The sequence below is a fragment of the Podarcis muralis genome, chromosome Z (genome assembly GCF_964188315.1).
Source record: "Podarcis muralis chromosome Z, rPodMur119.hap1.1, whole genome shotgun sequence".
In the NCBI taxonomy this organism is placed as follows: Eukaryota; Metazoa; Chordata; class Lepidosauria; order Squamata; family Lacertidae; genus Podarcis; species Podarcis muralis.
In genome coordinates, this window is record NC_135673.1 from 16,634,599 (window position 1) to 16,654,650 (window position 20,052).

The 20,052-nt window shown below is 47.2% G+C and overlaps 1 protein-coding gene across 7 annotated transcripts in view; it reads right to left on the reverse strand.

Moving 5' to 3' along the window:
- The window catches only part of SH3GLB2 (SH3 domain containing GRB2 like, endophilin B2), a 50,169-nt gene extending 30,494 nt beyond the window's left edge, over positions 1–19,675 (reverse strand). For 4 of the 7 annotated variants that reach the window (XM_028714347.2, XM_028714346.2, XM_028714344.2 and 1 more), the window contains exon 1: positions 19,380–19,672. In XM_028714347.2, coding sequence (XP_028570180.2) covers positions 19,380–19,442 — 63 coding nt within the window. In that variant the 5' untranslated portion in view covers positions 19,443–19,672. Of the gene's footprint in view, positions 1–19,379 lie in introns of all 7 variants that reach the window. The other 3 variants (XM_077922573.1, XM_028714343.2, XM_077922572.1) reach the window with 2 other exon arrangements.
- Between the last annotated feature and the right edge of the window lie 377 nt (positions 19,676–20,052).

A 20,052-nucleotide genomic window follows, 5' to 3' on the forward strand; every position in this document is an offset into this window, starting at 1 on the left:
AACGCCATCCCCGTCTGGGACTGCTGCATACTGTATTCCTGCATTGAAGGTGGTTGGACTAGATGACCCCCAAGGTCTGTTCCAACTCTTTGATTCTGTGATTCTAAAGTCCACCCTTCTAGGAAGTGGTGCAGCCTAGAACTGCAACTCAGAATTCTGCATGATGCGTGCAACAGAAATTCTAGGCTGCAACCTACGTGTCAAATATTTGCACAAGAATACAGCCTGCTAGTTGCTTTGCTGAGAGGATGGAAAGGCAAAAATATTGTAGGGCACATTGCCAGTTCTTTCTTGAGAGCTCCAGCAGAGCTCATCGCTCAGCTTCATGATGCCTCGTTAGAATGGAACTACATAAGGCTTTTGAAAAGCCACAGATCGTAAATGGTGGGAGGTCTCAGGGTATTACTTAGAGAGCAGCAACTGTTCCTACCTTGCCTTCCATATTTCAGGAACACAGGAAGCTGCCTTATATCAAACCAGACTACTGGTCCTTCTAGTTCAGTATTGCCTACACTGACCAGCAGCCGTGCTTCAGGTTTTCCATTGTCAGCCCTACCTGGAGATGAACCTGGGACCTTCTGCATGCAAAACATGTGCTCTGCCACTGAGCTGTAGCCCTTAAAAAGTTAAGTAAGATTCCAGTCCTCAATGTTCTGAAGAAATGACTGGTTTTAAATAAGAGCATAAGAAGCTGCCTTATCCAGAGTCAGACCATTGGTCCATCTAGCTCAGTACTGTCTACACTGGCTGGCAGCAGCTCTCTAGGGTTTCAGGCAGGGGATCTGTCTTCCCAGTCCCACCTGGAGATGCTGCTGGGTATTGAACTTGGGACCTTCTGCATGCAAAGCAGGTGCTCTGTCACTGAACTATGGGTCTTCCCAGTTTTATTTTAAAACTCTGGCAACATACAGACTTTACCAGTATATTTTTTTGTGTGTGTGGCTCTTGCTGCAAAACTGGCCACGTTTCCAGCAGTTGTACAAATCCTAGCAGAAGCAGGTCTGACTCAAATTATGACTCAGCCACAGTCTTCAGGCTACATATGCTAATTGTCTGTAGCCTGATAGATTTCGGTAGCAAAGCAATATGTTCCTTTTTATAGGAATAATGGGAAATATGGTAAATGCAGACAGGGACAATGGAGGCTGCCTTCCACTGAATTGGAACGCTTATCCATTTAGCTCAATATTGTCCACAATGATTGGCAGCTGTTCTTCAGGGTTTCAGGCAATGGGTCTTTCCCTAAACCTATCATGAGATTCTAGCAACATCTGTGGGGCACCAGGTTCCCCATGCATGCTTTTCAGAATGACATATCGACGCCCAAACCGTTTTTTAAAATAGTAAATGGGTACACACTGGCTCAGCACATTCCAGGCTAGGATGTGCTTATGGAGAGAGAGTATTTTCAGCAAGTGCTACAAAGCCCGCTCAACTGCAGCAGCAACAACAACTCAAACATTGCATTGTAAAGTTGATGGGGGGGGGGGGAGCAAACAATGCAGGAAAAGCCTCCCAAACAAAAGTGGGTATTTTTTTCTTGGGGGGTGCTGGGGGGGGAGACAAAGTATGTTTCAGCACTTTCAGCTCAAAATCAGGGAAGTGTAATAAGCAAAATGGAACCAAAACACCCCAAGGCAGACCCACTGAAATTGAAGGGCATGACTCACTTAGATCCATGAATTTCAATGGGTTTTCTCTGAGTAGAACTGAGCTGCAATACACCGACTGTATAGCATCCGGGGGTGGGGGCAGCAATGGGTGGTTTACAGAAGATTTTGAACTGGAAAATTTCCCACTCCATATCATGAGTAAAGGCAAAGGTAAAGGGACCCCTGACCATTAGGTCTAGTTGTGACCGACTCTGGGGTTGTGGCGCTCATCTCGCTTTATTGGCCGAGGGAGCCGGCGTACAGCTTCCGGGTCATGTGGCCAGCATGACTAAGCCGCTTCTGGTGAACCAGAGCAGCGCACGGAGACGCCGTTTACCTTCCCGCTGGAGCGGTACCTATTTATCTACTTGCAATGTGTGCTTTCGAACTGCTAGGTTGGAAGGAGCAGGGACCGAACAACGGGAGCTCACCCCGCCGCGGGGATTCGAACCGCCGACCTTCTGATCGGCAAGTCCTAGGCTCTGTGGTTTAGACCACAGCACCACCCGCATCCCTATATCATGAGTAGGCAGGGGCTTCTGAATGAAAAACAGCAAAAAATGCTAATGCCATTCTCTGCATATTCAATAGATGTTTGGTGTCCAGATCAAGGGAAGCTATTATTTCCTTTTCTTCCTTGGTCAGACCATGCCTGGATAATTTTGTCCAGTTGTGGTGACCTCAGTTTGAGGATATTGACAAGCTGGAATGTGTGTAGAGGAGGGCGACCAATATGATCAAGGGTCTGGAAACCAAACCTTATGAGGAACAGTTGAAGGAGCTGGGTCTGTTTAGCCTGGAAAAGAGGAGACTTAAGAGGAGATATGATAGCCATCTTAAAATATCTCAAGGGCTGTCACATGGAAGAGGGAACAAGTTTGTTTTCTCCTGCTCTGGAGGGCAGGACTCAAAGCAAGGGATTCAAGTTACAAGAAAGGAGATTCTGACTAAAGATCAGGAAGAACTTTCTGACAGTAAGAGCTGTTCAACAGTGGAACGGTCTCCCTCGGGAGGCGGTGGACTCTCCTTCCTTGGAGGATTTTAATGGGTGGCCATCTGGGATTCTTTAGCTGTGAGTTCTACATTGCAGGAAGTTGTACTCAACGACCTTTTGGGTCCCTTCCAATCTTATGATTCTATGACCTTAATTTCCTGCCCTAAGACACACATTCCTTCTTGGGATCCAACACACAGGAGTAAGTGCAAAGTTGGCAACAACTAAGCCTCCCCCCCCCCCATCTTCCTCTTTCAGTCTTTGGGCCAAGAGGAGTAAAAGTAACTGGCCTTGTTTTCAGTCCCAGGAAGGCAGGGTCGCATTTATGCCGGCAATGAATAATGTAGGCTGGCGTTTTTGCAGGGAGCCTCTTGCCCACATTGGCGAGGGGAGGCAAGCTGCAGCCCAGGAAAATCAATATTTCATGTTGGAGTAGAGTTTCCTCAGCCTGGAGGTGGGGAGGAGAATCTGCCGCTCAACACGAAATGCGTGCATTGTTTCACTCCCTGGCTAACTGGCACAGAAGGGGAGCAACAATGGAGAGTGGTCCATCGCCTCTGGCACAAAGACTTACTGTTAACCTCAAAGTTAAACCCCCTTTTTTGCAGACTGGGGGTTCCCTCCAGCAACCTATTTATTCAACATGCATCCTGATTTGTCTGCAGAAAGCTTGATTGAAATTTAGATTATATGTCTGGTTTTGAATCCATTCCAGTTTGTCTCCAGGGTGGTGATATGACTATTGTTATTACATCCCACCTTTCCCTGCCGGAAAGGTACTCAAGGCAGCTTACAGATAAAATAGGAAAAGCTAAAACATAGGAAACAATAATTAAAAAGCAATTAAACACTAATTAGAATAAAATCTCTCTCTCTCTCTCTCTCAGCTCTATTAAAGTATACAGATAATTACAATAAATACATAACAGAACTGGCCCTTTCAAAAAAGCCAGTTAATTCCCAAAAGCCTGTTGGAACAAAAAGGTCTTCACCTGCTAACAGAAGGAAGGAGCCTGTTTAGTTTCTCTAGGGAAGGAGCCTTCTCCTATGTGCCCACCATGTGTGCCTGGGAGGGTACTGGGTCCAAGAGCAGGGCCTCCCTTGAAGATCTCAGAACCCAGGCAGGTTTGTATGATGGATTACGGTCTTTCCAAATGTGGTCTAACCAAGGTGGAATAGAGCAGTACTATGACTTCCTTTGATTTGTTGATGCAGCCTAGAATGGCATTAGCTTTTTTTGCTAATACATCACGCTGTTGACTCATGTGAAGTTTGTGGTCTACTAAGACCCCATGATCTCTTTCACCTGTTCTACTGGCAATCCAGGCATCCTGCATCTTATACTGGTGCAGCTGGTCCCTATTGAAATTCATTTTGTTAGGCTGGATCTAGACACATCAAAGAAGCATTTCAGGTTTAAGCGGTGTAAATTTAAACAGGGAAAACAGGTAGAGGAAAATGGGACTCCATGTCACCATCTGGTGGCACAATGTTATATTGCACATACAACACATATAAATCACTTTTTCTTTGCCAGCCTAGCTGAGTCCTCAGTTTGGTCCCAGTTTTCCAATCTGTTAAGGTCATCTTGAATCCTGATTCTGTGTTCTGTGACAATAACTACCCCTCCCAGTGTGGTGTCATCTGCAAATTTGATGAACATCCCCTCAATTTCATCCAAGTCATTTATAAAGACGTGGAACAACAACAACTCCCATCCATCTTTGATTCCCTTCTCTTTGAATATTTCTGACCATGGGACTACACCCAGTAGTTCCTTAAGCTTCTGGAAATCAGCCCTCTTCAAGTCCAGAGTTCATGTCCGATTACACTCAGTTTTCCCTTGCCAGTGCATAATGAAAGACATGATCACTTCCTCCCAAGCTTCCTAGTACTTCCACTTTGTTGATCAATTACTCTCTCTTGGTGAGGACCAGGTCCAATACAGATGACCCCCTTGTTGCTTCTTTGACCTTCCAGGAAATGAAATTGTCAGCGGGGCAATGAGGAAATTGGTTGGTCCTTACATTCTTGGCAGTTTGAGTCCCAGCTGATATCAGGACAGTTGAAGTCTCCCATGACTACTATATTTCTCCTTTGTGAATGTTTGGTAATCTGCTCTAGGAAGCCATCATCTGCTGTTTCCCTCTCCTGCACCCACATTCAGTCTGCCTTCCATGCTCCAGGTCATGGATCTCTTCACAAGTGTACACATCCTTTACATAAAATGCTGCTCCTCCTCCCTTCCTGTTTGATCTATTTCTTTTGAGCAAGTTGTACCCCTCAGTTTCTACTTTCCAGTCATGAGTTTCATCCCGCCAGGTTTCAGTAATGCCCGCTGGGTCATATTTGACATCCTGTATTTGAGTTCAAGTTCTTCTTGCTTGCTTCCCATGCTCTGTGCATTTGTGTAGAGACAAGTGAAACGATGAGTCATTCCTCCACACACTGATGCTTCTGTCCCCCTCCGTAGGGAGTCACTTGCCACCACCAGACATCTCTTTCTTCTCTGGGGAATCGTGTGAGGAATCATTATGCGCACTGTACCTTCCACTGCCACTTTGGTGTGGTCTGAGGTCTGCAGCCACTGTCCTTGCTCCTCCGGCTGAGAATCCGTGTCCGAGGTGAGGGCATGGAATTGATTTTGCAGCTCCAGAGCCAAAGCATGGGTCCAGGCAGCCTTGCTTTTTTGTGTCACATTCCTCTGGGGGTTTGTCTCCTGCATTGTTTTCCTCCTACCACTAGAAGGAGCTCCTCCTCTGTTCTCACTGTCTCTCTGTGTTTTCATTTTAAAAATTGCCTACCATTGGCAGCTCCCCCCCCCCCTTGCCAAATTTTCCTCTAGCACCATAAATTACTTAGGATTTGCTATTCAGGATTTCAAAGTAGAGTGGATAAATTAAACTCTTTGACAAAGCAATGCCCAGGAATGGAGGACTAACTTGGCTTTTTGACCTTAGTACCTTATTGACTGCAATGTCAGAAAAACTCGCTCATTCTTTACGAGTTTCCAGAGGTAAAGCCAAACCTATAGATTATGCAGCTAAATGGTGGTAATTCATTCAAGTATGATTTTATCTGGATTCGATTCCTGCATTGCAGTGAGTTGGATGAGATGACCCTCAGGGTCCTTTCCAACTTTATTTTTCTGTAATTTTATGTTGTCCAGGACTTATCACTGACTGCTCTGCTGTGCTTCTGTGGGATCATTATCTTGTTACTCATGGCATTGTTTTTATCTCTCTGCAATAACCATTTCTCTGCATAATTTTCTTTCTCAAGTTGCAGGCCATATGATATCAAACCGGAAAGCCATTGTTCATTTCTGTATCTCTCACTCTTTGTATCGTTGTACATAACAAAATAAAATAATTCAAAATCATGGTAATAATATACAGTATTATTAAAGTAGTAATATGCAGTATTATTATTATGAAAGCAGTATCCTACCAATAGCCTTGGCTTCCCCCAAAGCACCCTGCAAACCATAGCTGAAGGGGTGTGCTAAGTGTTTTTTGCAGATCCCTATATCCCTCACAAGGGACGCGGGTGGCGCTGTGGGTTAAACCAGAGCCTAGGACTTGCTGATCAGAAGGTCAGCGGTTCGAATCCCCGCAACAGGGTGAGCTCCCATTGTTCGGTCCCAGCTCCTGCCAACCTAGCAATTCAAAAGCACTTCAAAGTGCAAGTAGATAAATAGGTACCGCTCCGGTGGGAAGGTAAACGGCGTTTCCGTATGCTGCTCTGGTTCACCAGAAGTGGCTTAGTCATGCTGGCCACATGAACCAGAAGCTGTACGCCGGCTCCCTCGGCCAATAAAGCGAGATGGACGCCGCAACCCCAGAGTCGGCCACGACTGGACCTAATGGTCAGGGGTCCCTTTACCTTTATATCCCTCACAGAGCTACAGTTCCCAGAGTTCCCCAGGGAAGAGAGGCTGATTTTTAAACCCCATCTCCAAGTAGAAGGCCCATCAGAAACCTTGGAGAGCTACTGCCGGTCAGTGAAGACAATACTGAGTTCAATGGACCTTTGGTCTGGCTCTGTATAAGGCAGCTTCTGATGTTCTACCTCCACTTTCAGAGGCATTAAGCCTCTGAATATGAGTTTGCTGGGAATCATAAGTGAGAAGAGTGCTACTGCTGCCCTTAGCTTGTAGGCTTCTCATTGGGGCATCTGGTTGGCCACTGTGAGAACAATGTGCTGGACAAGATGAGCCACTGCTCCGATTCATGTGGTCTTTTGTGGGAATATAACCTCCGTGCCCAGGGTCAGGCTACCTCTGAATACCAGAGAGTGGGGAAAACAACTGGATAGTAGTGTTAGGCTCAGGTCCTGCCCCATTTGGGCGGGCATCTGCTTGGCCACTCTGAGAACAGGATGACCTCCGAGAAGCCCAGTTGTACGCAAGCCCGTTTCAGAACTTTTTGCTGCATCACGACCAAGACATGGACTCACTCCTATGAGCACAGCCTGACTTCTTGGCTCCCCAGACAGATGCAATACGGCCAACTCTTTTGAGCTACAGCAAAGGTCTCCCACTAGTTGATTCCATTTGGCCAATGCAATTACAGTGAGAACATTAATTTTGTTAAGATCGATCGGTGCTGGAAGAGGGATTCTCTGGTGCCACATAAAACTGTTGTTCTGGAGTGGACCATTTGATTGCAATGTAATGGGGTTGAGTAAAAGTGCACGCAAAAACCAGCTTCTAACCAGCACCCCCTTAACGCAATGGGAAGCCACCCTTACGCTGCTGTTTGGGAGTGAAAACTACTTTGAGGAAAAGGAGAGGAAGTTCCCTAACAGGTGGAGGAGGGAGACTTCTCTTTCTTTTTAAAAGAAATCATAGTGAATCATAGAATCACGAGAGTTGGAAGGGACCCTAAGAACCATCTCCACTCCAATGCCCTGCAATGCAGGAAAATGCAGCTGTCCCGTGCGGGGATCAAACCTGCAACCCTGGCATTATCAGCATCACACTCTAACCAATAGTGCCCTCCCCACTTTACGCGATTTCACATATACGCAGAAACATAACCCCCGGCATAAGTGGTGGGATCACTGTATTGTTGCAGTGTTTGCATTTCTTTTTCCTTTTGGTAGCAGAGAGATTATACAAGTGATTCTGAAATTGCCTGGTACATTTCAAGGGGTCTTAAATCTTACTGTCAGCTGCCTCCGCTCTCACAAAAACCTTAAAGACAAGGTTCCACAATGCCCCTATGATATTTGTGATTCCCCCTTTTTTATATATATATAAAAAAGCCTCCCAGTTAGCAGCATGGAACGTTTCATCTGCAAAACAATATGAAGTGGGTGCAATGATATGAATTGCTATTTATAAACACGCCTCTCTCCCTTCTGATATCTGGTGCTGACTCCAACCTACGCCTTATTTTTTAATTTTTTATTGTTTTTAAAAGTCTTCAGAAACCCTTACAGATCCGAAACAGGGTATCCTCCCCCGCCGCCCCCGCCAAGAAGACTCTTCTTTCCTTTTCTTTTCTGAAGTCATTTGTATGAGAATTGAGAAACTCATTCAGGTAGAATAAGGAGGAATACTTAAAAGGTAAAGGTAAAGGTACCCCTGCCCGTACGGGCCAGTCTTGCCAGACTCTGGGGTTGTGCGCCCATCTCACTCAAGAGGCCGGGGGCCAGCGCTGTCCGGAGACACTTCTGGGTCACGTGGCCAGCGTGACAAGCTGCATCTGGCGAGCCAGAGCCGCACACGGAAATGCCGTTTACCTTCCCGCCAGTAAGCGGTCCCTATTTATCTACTTGCACCCGGGGGTGCTTTCGAACTGCTAGGTTGGCAGGCGCTGGGACCGAACAACAGGAGCGCACCCCGCCGCGGGGATTCGAACCGCCGACCTTTCGATCGGCAAGTCCTAGGCGCTGAGGCTTTTACCCACAGCGCCACCCGCGTTTTAGGGAGCTTTAAAGACCTCATTCTCATTTCCATTACAATAGCAAATAATCAGAGCAGCTGACCTAGGTAGCAATGGTACAGAGTGTAGAATGCTTTCATTTAAAAAATAAAAATAAAAATCAAGTTTCTAGTCTTGATGTGGGCGGGAAATGACTGCTGGAATTTGGGAAGCCAGAAACGCGCCTTAAACATGTCTCAGCCCTCTAGTGACCCTGCCCTTCTCCCACAGCCGAGAAAACTAGAATTAGGCAAAAACAATTGGAGGAATTATGCACATTTACTGGGAACATGTTGCTGTTCTATGTCTAATTAAATAACCATGATAATGCCAGGTATTTATATCACAGGTAAAACTCCTTTGGCAAAGCAGCTAACAAAACCCACCAAAAATGAACAATCGGAAGCAATTGTAAGTCAATTCAAACACGAAAACCATAGAAACACAGAAAAATGTATAAAGAACATAAAAATATGAAGCTAGTGTCAAATGCCTTCCAAGCCCATTCAAAACCAGAAGGAGAGGTAGCTGGGCCATTCTCCCGGAGGGTGTGAGTTTGACCGCCACAGGGCTCCCACTGAAAAGACTAAGTGCCATTGACAAAATGGGAATTCAGATCAGCCTGCACTTTAGCCTTCATAGGAAGCTGGCCTTGTCAATATGCAGGGCCAACCAAGTTGAGTCTCACCCTGAACTTGCTTTGGAGGAGGCAGAGTGGGCAAGGGCCATGCAGCTCAGCAAAGCATCTACACATTGAAGATCCCAGGTTCAATCCCTGAGGGCAGCTCCAAATAGGGCTGGGAACATCCCCCTGCCTGAAACCTTTGCCCATTGGTCTTCAATTGGTAGGTTTGGACCCACAATGAGTTGTGGCCTGATCCATGTCACAACAGGAGCACCACCACCATGCAAATATATAGGAAAAGACTAACAAATGCATGTTTTGGATTAAAAGGATTAAAAGTGGGACCTGGGTCTGAGAATATAAGAACATAAGAAGAGTCCTGCTGGATCAGACCAATGGTCCATCTACTCCAGCATCCTGTTCTCGCAGTGGCCACCCAGATGCCCATGATGGGAAGCAGGACCCAAGCACAAGAGCCATCTTCCCTCCTGGGGCTTCTGGCAATTGGTATTCGGAAACATTTACTGCCTCCAACCATGGGAGCAGAGCAAGGCCGTCATGACTCGTAGCCGTTGATAGTCCTTTCCTCCATGAATTTGTCTAATCCTCTTTCAAACTTGAAGATATATGGTGCAGTCAATACTGACCTAGATGGAACATTGGTCTCTGGAGAGACACAGTCAGCCTGTGTGTCAGACAGTGTATGCTAGATGGACCAATGTTCTGTCTAAACAGACTGAGAGGGTTTCAGGAGGAGGAGCCTTTGTTAAAATACTAGTCCTCATTATTCTGAATAAAGTGCTAGATTAAACAGGAAGCTGCATTATTCAGAGACAGAACATCAATCCATCCAGTTCAGCACTGAACCAGTAGAAGGAAGCATCCTATGTTCTTATAAAGGTAAAGGTAAAGGGACCCCTGACCGTTAGGTCCAGTCGTGGCTGACTCTGGGGTTGCGGCGCTCATTTTGCTTTATTGGCTGAGGGAGCTGACATACAGCTTCCGAGTCATGTGGTCAGCATGACTAAGCCGCTTCTGGTGAACCAGAGCAGTGAACGGAAATGCTGTTTACCTTCCCGCCAGAGCAGTACCTATTTATCTACTTGAACTTTGACGTGCTTTCGAACTGCTAGGTTGGCAGAGCAGGGACCGAGCAACGGGAGATCACCCCGTCACGGGGACTCGAACCGCCGACCTTCTGATTGGCAAGTCCTAGGCTCTGTGGTTTAACCCACAGCGCTACCTGCGTCCCTCTTATACCACTGTATAAAACTGGAAACTCCGATGCTTGGTATCTGCTCCATTTTTTTGCGGGGGGTGGGGGACTTTTGTAAGACTTCTTCCATTCCCCCTTCTGTCCGTGAGTCTACCTTCTCATAGCAACAGGCAGTGATGTCGGATGGGAAATATTTCAGCACCTTCATTTTTCTGTGGAAATCCTCCAAGTTCATCAGCAACAATGAATGAATGCTGATCGCTAATGGCCACATTCAGGCAAGCTTGGCAGTGTCAAAGCCTTTCGCTTTGTTTACTAAACGCAAGTAAAACAACATAGTAAATCAAATTATTCTCCGGGGGGGGGCAGCGGAGACGGGAACACACAGGGAAACATCCAATATAATCTAAAATATTCCTGATGATAATTACCTGAAATTGCCTAGGAAGATTTCCCAGTGACACATTTTTAAAGCTCCTTTGCGTGCAAAGACTCCCTGCAAGGAGAAAGCTATTTCAGCCTCCTCCCGGCTGTGTTCAGGCCTCCATCACTGATATATTTGTCTCATCTTGCAAAGGAGTCCCACCACCACCACCTCAATACTGGGGCATATTCAACAGTGGTGACTGGGAGTGGCCGCCGAGACCATATAACACTGGTCCTGAGAGATCTGCATTGGCCCCCAGTACGTTTCCGAGCACAATTCAAAGTGTTGGTGCTGACCTTTAATGCCCTAAATGGCATCAGCCCAGTATACCTGAAGGAGTGTCTCCACCCCCATTGTTCAGCCCGAACACTGAGGTCCAGCACCGAGGGTCTTCTGGCGGTTCCCTCACTGCGAGAAGTGAGATTACAGAGAACCAGGCAGAGGGCCTTCTCGGTAGTGGTGCCCGCCCTGTGTAATGCCCTCCCAGCAGATGTCAAGGAAATAAGCAACTATCTTACTTTTAAAAGACATCTGAAGGCAGCCCTGTTTAGGGAAGTTTTTAATGTTTAATGCTGTATTGTGTTTTTAATATTTGGATGGGAGCCGCCTAGTGTGGCTTGGGAGGCCCAGCCAGATGGGCGGGGTATAAATAATTAATAAATAAAAATAAATAAATAAATAAATAAATAAATAAATAAATAAATAAATAATAATAATAATAATTTCCCTCACTTGCGATCTACCACTTCAGGGCTCCACCACCTCATTCCAGTTCATAGGCAGGCCAAGCCTGAGGTTTACTGCATCAAGCAGATGCTCCACCTATGAGTGCAATGTAAATTCCAGGTACCATGACTACCATGGTCAAATCTACACCATGCCTTCAAAGTATATGGCTTTCTCCCAGAGAATCCTGGGAACTGTACTCCACAAAGCACTACAATTCCAGCACCTTTAACAAATTACAGTCTCTAGGATTATTTGAGGTATGCTTTAAATATGTGGGTATGGACATGGCAGATAATTCCAAGGGTTATATCCAAGTAAGAGCAGACCCACAGGAATGGAGCCAAGTTCTCCATGCCCATTATTTTAAATGAGAGAGGGTTGTAACTTAGCGGTAGAGCACCTGCTTGGCATGCAGAAGGTCCCAGGTTCAATCCCAGATGGGATCTTCAGGGAAGGGCTGGGATTGTCTCCTGCATGAAACCCTGGAGAGCCCCTGCCTGTCAGGGTAGGGGCTCAGCTAGACTGGTAAAGAAAAAGCTATTTATGATACAGTATATGGGGATGCGGGTGGTGCTGTGGGTTAAACCACAGAGCCTTGGACTTGCCGATCAGAAGGTCGGCGGTTTGAATCCCCGCGACAGGGTGAGCTCCTGTTGCTCGGTCCCTGCTCCTGCCAAACTAGCAGTTCGAAAGCATGTCAAAGTGCAAGTAGATAAATAGGTGCCGCTCTGGCGGGAAGATAAACAGCGTTTCCGTGCGCTGCTCTGGTTCACCAGAAGCAGCTTATTCATGCTGGCCACATGAGCCGGAAGCTGTACGCTGCCTCCCTCAGCCAATAAAGCGAGATGAGCGCCGCAACCCCAGAGTCAGTCATGACTGGACCTAATGGTCAGGGGTCCCTTTACCCTTTATATGCGTTGTACATGCGATATAACATTGTGCCACCAGGTGGCGATGTGGAGTCCCATTTTTCTCTACCTGTTTTCCCTGTTTATATTTACAACACTTTAAAGTGAAACACTTCTCTGATGTGTCTAGATCCAGCCTAGATGATACTGAGCTAGATTCCTGTTTTCAATTAATTCTTTATTCAAAACTATGAGAACTAGCATCTTGCTTTTCAGGGAAATGGCTGTAGCTCAGTGACAAAGCATCTGCTTTGGACGCAGGCGGTTCCAGGTTGAAAAGCAGGGTGGAGAAGGTCTGTTGCCAGTCAGTTTAGACGAAACAGTACAGGGTGGACCCAACACACTAATGTTCCTAAAGACAAGATGTTGCTAGCCCTCCTAAATAGCACATTTTCCACCAGGTACAAAACACTGAGCTTTTTAAGTGCCCAGAAATAAAACATCACCACAAAAGCCCAGCCTGGAAGGACGGCAGAGGTTCTGTGTAGGCCAAATGAAAATGTATCAGCAGAAGAACTTTCCACATCCCTGAGATGGAAGGTTTAAAACACAATTTCTTGCACACCAGGAGTTCCACTCTCCTCCCTCCTTTTACACTGCTGGAAAGTCAGACTCCATCTGCTCCTTTTCATAACTATGAGACAAACCATCCTCTGCACAGACTCTGAAGCAAGAGACGGTGCTTGTCCTTTCGATTAAAAAAACAACAGCAATAACAACTTGCTCAAAAGCTAGTCATCCCACAAACAAACAGCTCAGACTGGTGCGCTACACAACACTTGTTTATTTTAAACAGGACTAGATCACTCTCTCCTGCCCACCTAGCAGTTTGAAAGCACGTCAAAATGCAAGTAGATAAATAGGTCTACTGGCGGGAAGGTAAGCGGCATTTCCATGCGCTGCTCTGGTTCACCAGAAGCGGCTTTGTCATGCTGGCCACATGACCCGGAAGCTGTTTGCGGACAAACGCCAGCTCTCTCGGCCTATAAAGCGAGATGAGCGCGCAACCCCAGAGTCGGTCACGACTGGACCTAATGGTCAGGGGTCCCTTTACCTTTTTAGATCACTCTCAGGGACGTGGGTGGCTCTGTGGTCTAAACCACAGAGCCCAGGGCTTGCCAATCAAAAGGTCAGCAGTTCGAATCCCGGCAACGGGGTGAGCTCCCGTTGCTCGGTCCCAGCTCCTGCCAACCTACCAGTTCAAAAGCACGTCAAGTGCAAATAGATAAATAGGTACCACTCCGGCGGGAAGGTAAACGGCGTTTCCGTGTGCTGCTCTGGTTCGTAAGAAGCGGCTTAGTCATGCTGGCCACATGACCCGGAAGCTGTCTGTGGACAAACGCTGGCTCCCCTGGCCTATAAAGCGAGATGAGCGCGCAACCCCGGAGTCGTCCGCCACTGGACCTAACGGTCAGGGGTACCTTTACCTTTAGATCACTCTCGGAGGCCCTTCCAGCTCTACAATTCTGTGGTTCTACTATTCTATGGTCTGCATATGTCAGAGACTACTGAAGTGGGGGTGCAACCAATGTAGAAGTTCAGACCTTTGGCCCTCCAGTTGTTGCTCACCTCCCTCATCCCCCAACTGCTGGCCATGCTATCTGGGGCTAGTGAAATAGGTTAGGTGTGAGGCAGTGACTAGCTCAGGTCCAGTCAGTGAGCTTCATGGCCGAGTGGGGGATTTGAACCTGAGTCTTCCAGGTTTTACTCTGACCCTCTAACCACTGCACCACACTGGCATGTTGGCAAGCTTGGAAGCTTCACAAAAGGAAAGTTTGGTTTTGCTGCTGCTGTTCTTTGAGGGGCAAAAATGACCAATACAGGAGACCCATGAATAGATTTGCAAAGCTGTTTTAAATTTCCTGATAACACTGCCAAGTTCAATAGGTGACATTGAAATGGTGCTGGGGTGTGCATGTGTGTGCTGAATCATATACAATTTAGATGTTTAAACTTAAAACACTTAAAATGTATTTATACCAGCCTCTTCTTCTCTTTATATGAACTGCTCCAAAGGCAGACCATCAGCCATGAGACCTGTACAGAGAAACCTTAAGCGACAGGCAGCCATGTATTACCGTATTGGCCCCAATATAAGCCGCACCCAAATATAAGCCACACCTTTAAAATTGGAGGGGGGGGGAATAAATAAATATCCGAATATAAGCTGCTCCATTCCTTGCTGCTCCTGGCTGCATACTGGGGGTGGGGGGTGGATTGGAGCCGTACTGCGTTGCCAGTGGCCTTTCCCCTTCCTCGCTCTCCCCCTTCCCGGACTTGCGAGAGAGGACAGGGGACTACACATGGGGCAGACACTGCTTTGCCTGCTCCTGGTGCTGTTTGCCCCCGTGCTCCTGGCTGCATAAGTAAGGTCGTGAATATAAGCCGCACTTTCCATGGTCGGAATTTAGGGGGGAAGTGGGGCTTATATGCAGGCCAATACAGTATGTTTTTATTCCATCCTTTCTGCAAAGAGCTCATGGTGGAGTACATAGCCCCCAAACCCCTTATCCTCATAACAATTCTGCAGGGGTAGGCTAAGCAGAGACAAAACAAGCCCTACTGCCCCCTCCTCTCCTTCCTGGGGTGAGTCAGACCATTGGTCCATCTAGCTCAACATTGCCCACACTGACCAGCAACAGCTATCCAAGGAACATTCCCGACCCTATCTGGAGACGTCAGGGATTGAACCTGGGACCAGCTGTGTGCAAGGCAAAGGCTCTGCTGCTGAGCTACAACCTTTGCCTTAAAAATAACATAAGATTCTAGTCTTCATGGTTACAAACAGAAGGGCTGAATTGGATGCTGTCTTTTACCAAATCAGACAACTGGTCCATCAAGCTAAGTAATACCTACATTGACTGGCAGTAGCTCTCCAGGGTTTTTTGCACAAGGGATGTTCCCAACCCTAAAGGTAAAGCTAAAGGTACCCCCTGACCGTTAGGTCCAGTTGCGGATAACTCTGGGGTTGCACACTCATCTCGCTCTATAGGCTGAGGAGCTGGCGTTTGTCCACAGACAGCTTCTGGGTCATGTGGCCGGCATGACTAAGCCACTTCTGGCGAACCAGAGCAGTGCACGGAAACGCCGTTTACCTTCCTGCTGCAGCAGTACCTATTTATCTACTTGCACGTGACATGCTTTTGAACTGCTAGGTTGGCAGGAGCAGGGACCGAGCAACGGGAGCTCACCCCGTCGCGGGGATTCAAACCGCCGACCTTCCGATCAGCAAGCTCTAGGCTCTGTGGTTTAGACCACAGTGCCACCCATGTTCCCAACCCTACCTGGTGATAAAAACAGAGGTAAAATTCAGGACCTCCTGCATGCAAAGCTCCACCATTGAGCTTGACCATTTCTGCACATGGTCAAGGATCAGGAACAATGTTAGGGAGCTGGCAACATCTGGGAGGCCAGAGGTTCCCCATTCTTGCACAAGACACCTGATGCACCTGCCACACCCAACCTGGACTTCATTTTTATGGGTTTGGGACAACAACTCTACCTGCTCAGACTAACAAGAGGGTTCATTTGGCATCTCCAAAACCCACAAAATATAGACAACGATTTACTGAAGAAGGGAACCAGAAAACATCCAGGTGAATAAATCCAGCTGACAAATGTGCCAAGTCTCAGAAGCTTTTTCATCTCTAGTACACAACAGAAGCAAACGTGGCAAGATTAGATTAGATCACGGTACAGCTCCAGCCTGCACTTTAAAAACAAAATGAAACAGGACATTCTTTCAACCTTGACACCACTGACTTGCCAACTCAAACAGAGCCTGTCAACTGTCTAACCTTCTAATCACATATGTGCCATTATCCAAGATGGCCCAACACCATGAACTCAGTACCTTGTCTATGAAAAGCCTCCCTCCTGAGAAGAGATTGATTTAGAAGGCAGCTGCAAGGCTTCAGAACTGGGGCTCATTGTGAGACACTGCATTTCCTCGTCATTTAAATGAGAATTGCAGGTACTGTATATCTGTGGTGGTTCAGCAGTAGAGCATCTGCTTTGCATGCAGAACGTCCCAGGTTCAATCCCCAATGGCATGTCCAGATGGGGCTGCCTGAAACCCTGAAGAACTGCTGCCCATCAGCATAGACCAGGGGTCAGCAAACTTTTTCAGCAGGGGGCCGGTCCACTGTCCTTAGGACCTTGTGGGGGGCCAAACTATATTTTTTTTATGGGGGGAATGAATGAATTCCTATGCCCCACAAATAACCCAGAGAGGCATTTTAAATAAAAGGACACATTCTACTCATGTAAAAACATGCTGGTTCCTGGACTGTCCGCAGACCGGATTTAGAAGGCAACTGGGCCGGCTCTGGCTCCCGAGCCTTAGTTTGCCTACCCATGGCGTAGACAATGCAGAGCTGGATGGGATCAGTGGCTTGACTCTGTGTAAGGCAAGCTTCTTACGTGCTTTTCAACCCAGTTGGAGGTTCTTCCACTAGTTTCCATACTTCAAGGCATCAAATTTATCTGCTCACATGATTTTAAGGGCCAAAGGATTCAGCAATAGGCTCTGTAGGACCCAACCCTAAAACCCTGGGAGACCATAAGGCAGGACCCAGGGTGCGGTGCTGACTAGTAGCTACTGTTCAATATCAGTATCAGTGGTATCCAACAGGATTCCATGAACATAGAAAGAGCCCAACTGCTGGGGGCAACCAGATGTCCCAATGGGAAGCCACCAAGCAGCAACCAAGTACAACAGCAACTCTCCCCTCTGCAGGGATTTCAAATAGTCCCTACAGAGAGGTCTCAGCCAAGAAAGTGAAATAAGGAGTGCAAACCCTGCAGCAATCTATTTATGGCTGCATACATACCATACATTTAAAGCACGTTTCCTCCCCCCAAGAATCCTGGGGATTGTAGTTTGCTAGGGGTGCTGGGAAGTGCAGCTCTGTGGGGGGTAAACTACAGCTCCTTGGACAACTGGGTGGGGGAGTAATCATTGTTTAAAGTGGTATGATCCTGCTGCAAATTACAAGTGCAGATGAGGCCTAACGCTGCTTACACCCCATACATTTAAAGCACATGGCTTTCCCATTATAGTTTGCCCCCCCTGCCCACATAGAGCTACAATCTCCAGCACCTTTAGTAAACTACAACTTGCAGGAGTGTTTGGGGGAAGTCCTGCAGTTTAAAACGTATGGTGTGTACATAGTCCATGTAGCTCCATGTGCATACTGAACTATAAGACCAGACCAGCAGCTGCCTTATGGAGGTTACACATCTACATTTCAGAGGCAAGGAAGAGGAGGGACCTCTCAAGAAATGGAGACGGGCAAGTAGAGTTACAACAGTTTGGTTTCATCACATTACATGTTTAGGACAGGCGAATTAAGTGCGTATCTTCAAAGGGTTCCAGCCAAAGACGCCATGAAGTACGCATCACGCTTTTTGATAGAACAGCAGCAGACACACCTGCCTTTTGAGCCCGAATAAGGCACAAATTACAGGCCTCCCTGATCTTGGGCAAGTTTATTTAGACAAAGCAAATGTCAAGTTCAATGGGACTTACACTCAAGCAAGGCTGCAATCCCAGAAGCAAAGGCTCAGGCCCTGTCCTTAGCAGGCTTGTGCTGAGTAAGAAGACAATCCTAGATACATGCTAGAGGGCCTCATGTTTACATAGGAAGCTGCCTGAAACAGAGCCAGAACATTGGTCCATCCAGTTCAATGCTGTCCAGTCTCCCAACCCTAGCTAGAGATGCTGCTGAGAATTGAATCTGGGACCTTCTACACACAAAGCAATTGCTCTGTCACTGAGTTATGTCCCTTCTTAGGAAGACAGTCAAACCCTTGGCCTACCTATCTCAGTATCGTCTGACTTGCAGCAGCTTTCCTGGGTTTCAGACAGTGAGTTTATTTCCCAGCGCTGCCTAGAGATGCCTTTGGGGATTGAACCTGGGGCCTTCTGCATACCAAGCAGCTGCTCTACCACCGATCTATTGTAGAGTTGATTTACCCTCAAAGCTGCAATACAGTCTGCTGCATGGTAGGTTTCCTTACTGAAAAACCTTTTCACATTTATACCGCAAAGATAGTGGGTCAACTGTGGAGATGAGAAGCCCATTCAGGAGGTTTCTAGCTAGCTTTAAAACCAAGCCCTCTCCACTGCTGCATAAGTCATCGGATGGGCCAACCTCACTTCCAACCATCTGTCTCTTTGCAGGAACAGCGTACAATCCAGGCACTGTATAAAATGTCACACTTGCTATTATCAGGGGACTGCAGCTAGATAAATCAAGGTGTGGGGGGTTTTTTGTGTGGAGGGGAGAATACTGCCAGAATCAACCCTCTACCAGGGAACTTTACTCTCCCCTACCCACAAAACACGCAGCCATTAGTTAAATAAGCCCCCAGTACCAGAGATTCTAGGAGACAGAGGTAAAAAATTGTTTGCAGAGATTATGGATCAAAGCCCACCCACAAAGCCAGGAAACAGGCTGCAAAACCAATTTACTTATAGAAGAAAAACTACAAAAATTATATTAAAAGGAAGACGATCTGATCCATCTGCAGGAAACCGTGGCTGGATATATAGCTACGATTTTTCAAATGACAGTTTTTAAGTGCCTTGGCCAATGCAGTTATATGTAGGAGACAGGCTGGGAAAATCTGCTCATTAAAAACAGCAGCTGGGAATATCTATATCTGTATCTATATGGGGTGGTGTATTTTATATGCAAACACAGTTTTAAGCGCAAGGTCAGAAACTGAAGTAGCATCTGTTCTATTAAACCCCTTAACGCTGGAAGCGGAGTGGGGGGAGACATAAGCAAGTAAACATCTTTTCCTCAGTGCAACAGACGGAGGGAACCCCACCCCCCGCGCGCAATTAAGTTCCTGGTAACAATGCCCTGGGACTGCTTTTTATTTATCTTACCTGAACAGCCCTGGTGAAGAAAACGCCCGCGTCGGAGGCTAGCTTCTTCATGTTGAAATCCATGCCCAAGCACCCACAAAAAAATGGGACCGCGGAGAGAGGAGGCCGAGCTAGCGAGGCTGCCGGGGCATCCGTCTCAGCCGCTCCCTGCTTGGATGCTCAGCTCCTGCGCCCTCCTTTCCGCCCACCTGCCCAGCTCTAGGGAGGATGGAAATAAATAAATATCAAGCGGACGAGGCAGATCCTCGAGTGCACACAACGCCTTTTCTCCTCCTCCTCCCACCCCCCAGGAGGACCCATCAGCGCCCTCTGGCATCCTCTGGGCGGCCTCTTAAAGCGCAGGGCGCACGGTGGCCCGGCCAGGAATTTCCATATGGACAGCCTGGCTACTGGATCAGGCCAAAGGGGCCCAGCATCCTGTTCCCACGATGGCCAACTGGATTCCCCCAAGGGAAAACCCCCGAAGCAGGAAATCAGTGCAGTAGCTGCTGCTCCCAACAGAGTATGAGATAGACTTGCATTTGAGAATTTAACTCCTACTCTTATCTGCCGTGGATAAGAAGCGTGCTGTGAAATAAGGCCAGTGGCCCAGATTGTCTGGCATCCTATTCTCACAGTGGCCAACCAGTAAGCGCACAAAGGGGACCTGAGCACAAGAGCCCCCTCCCCTCTT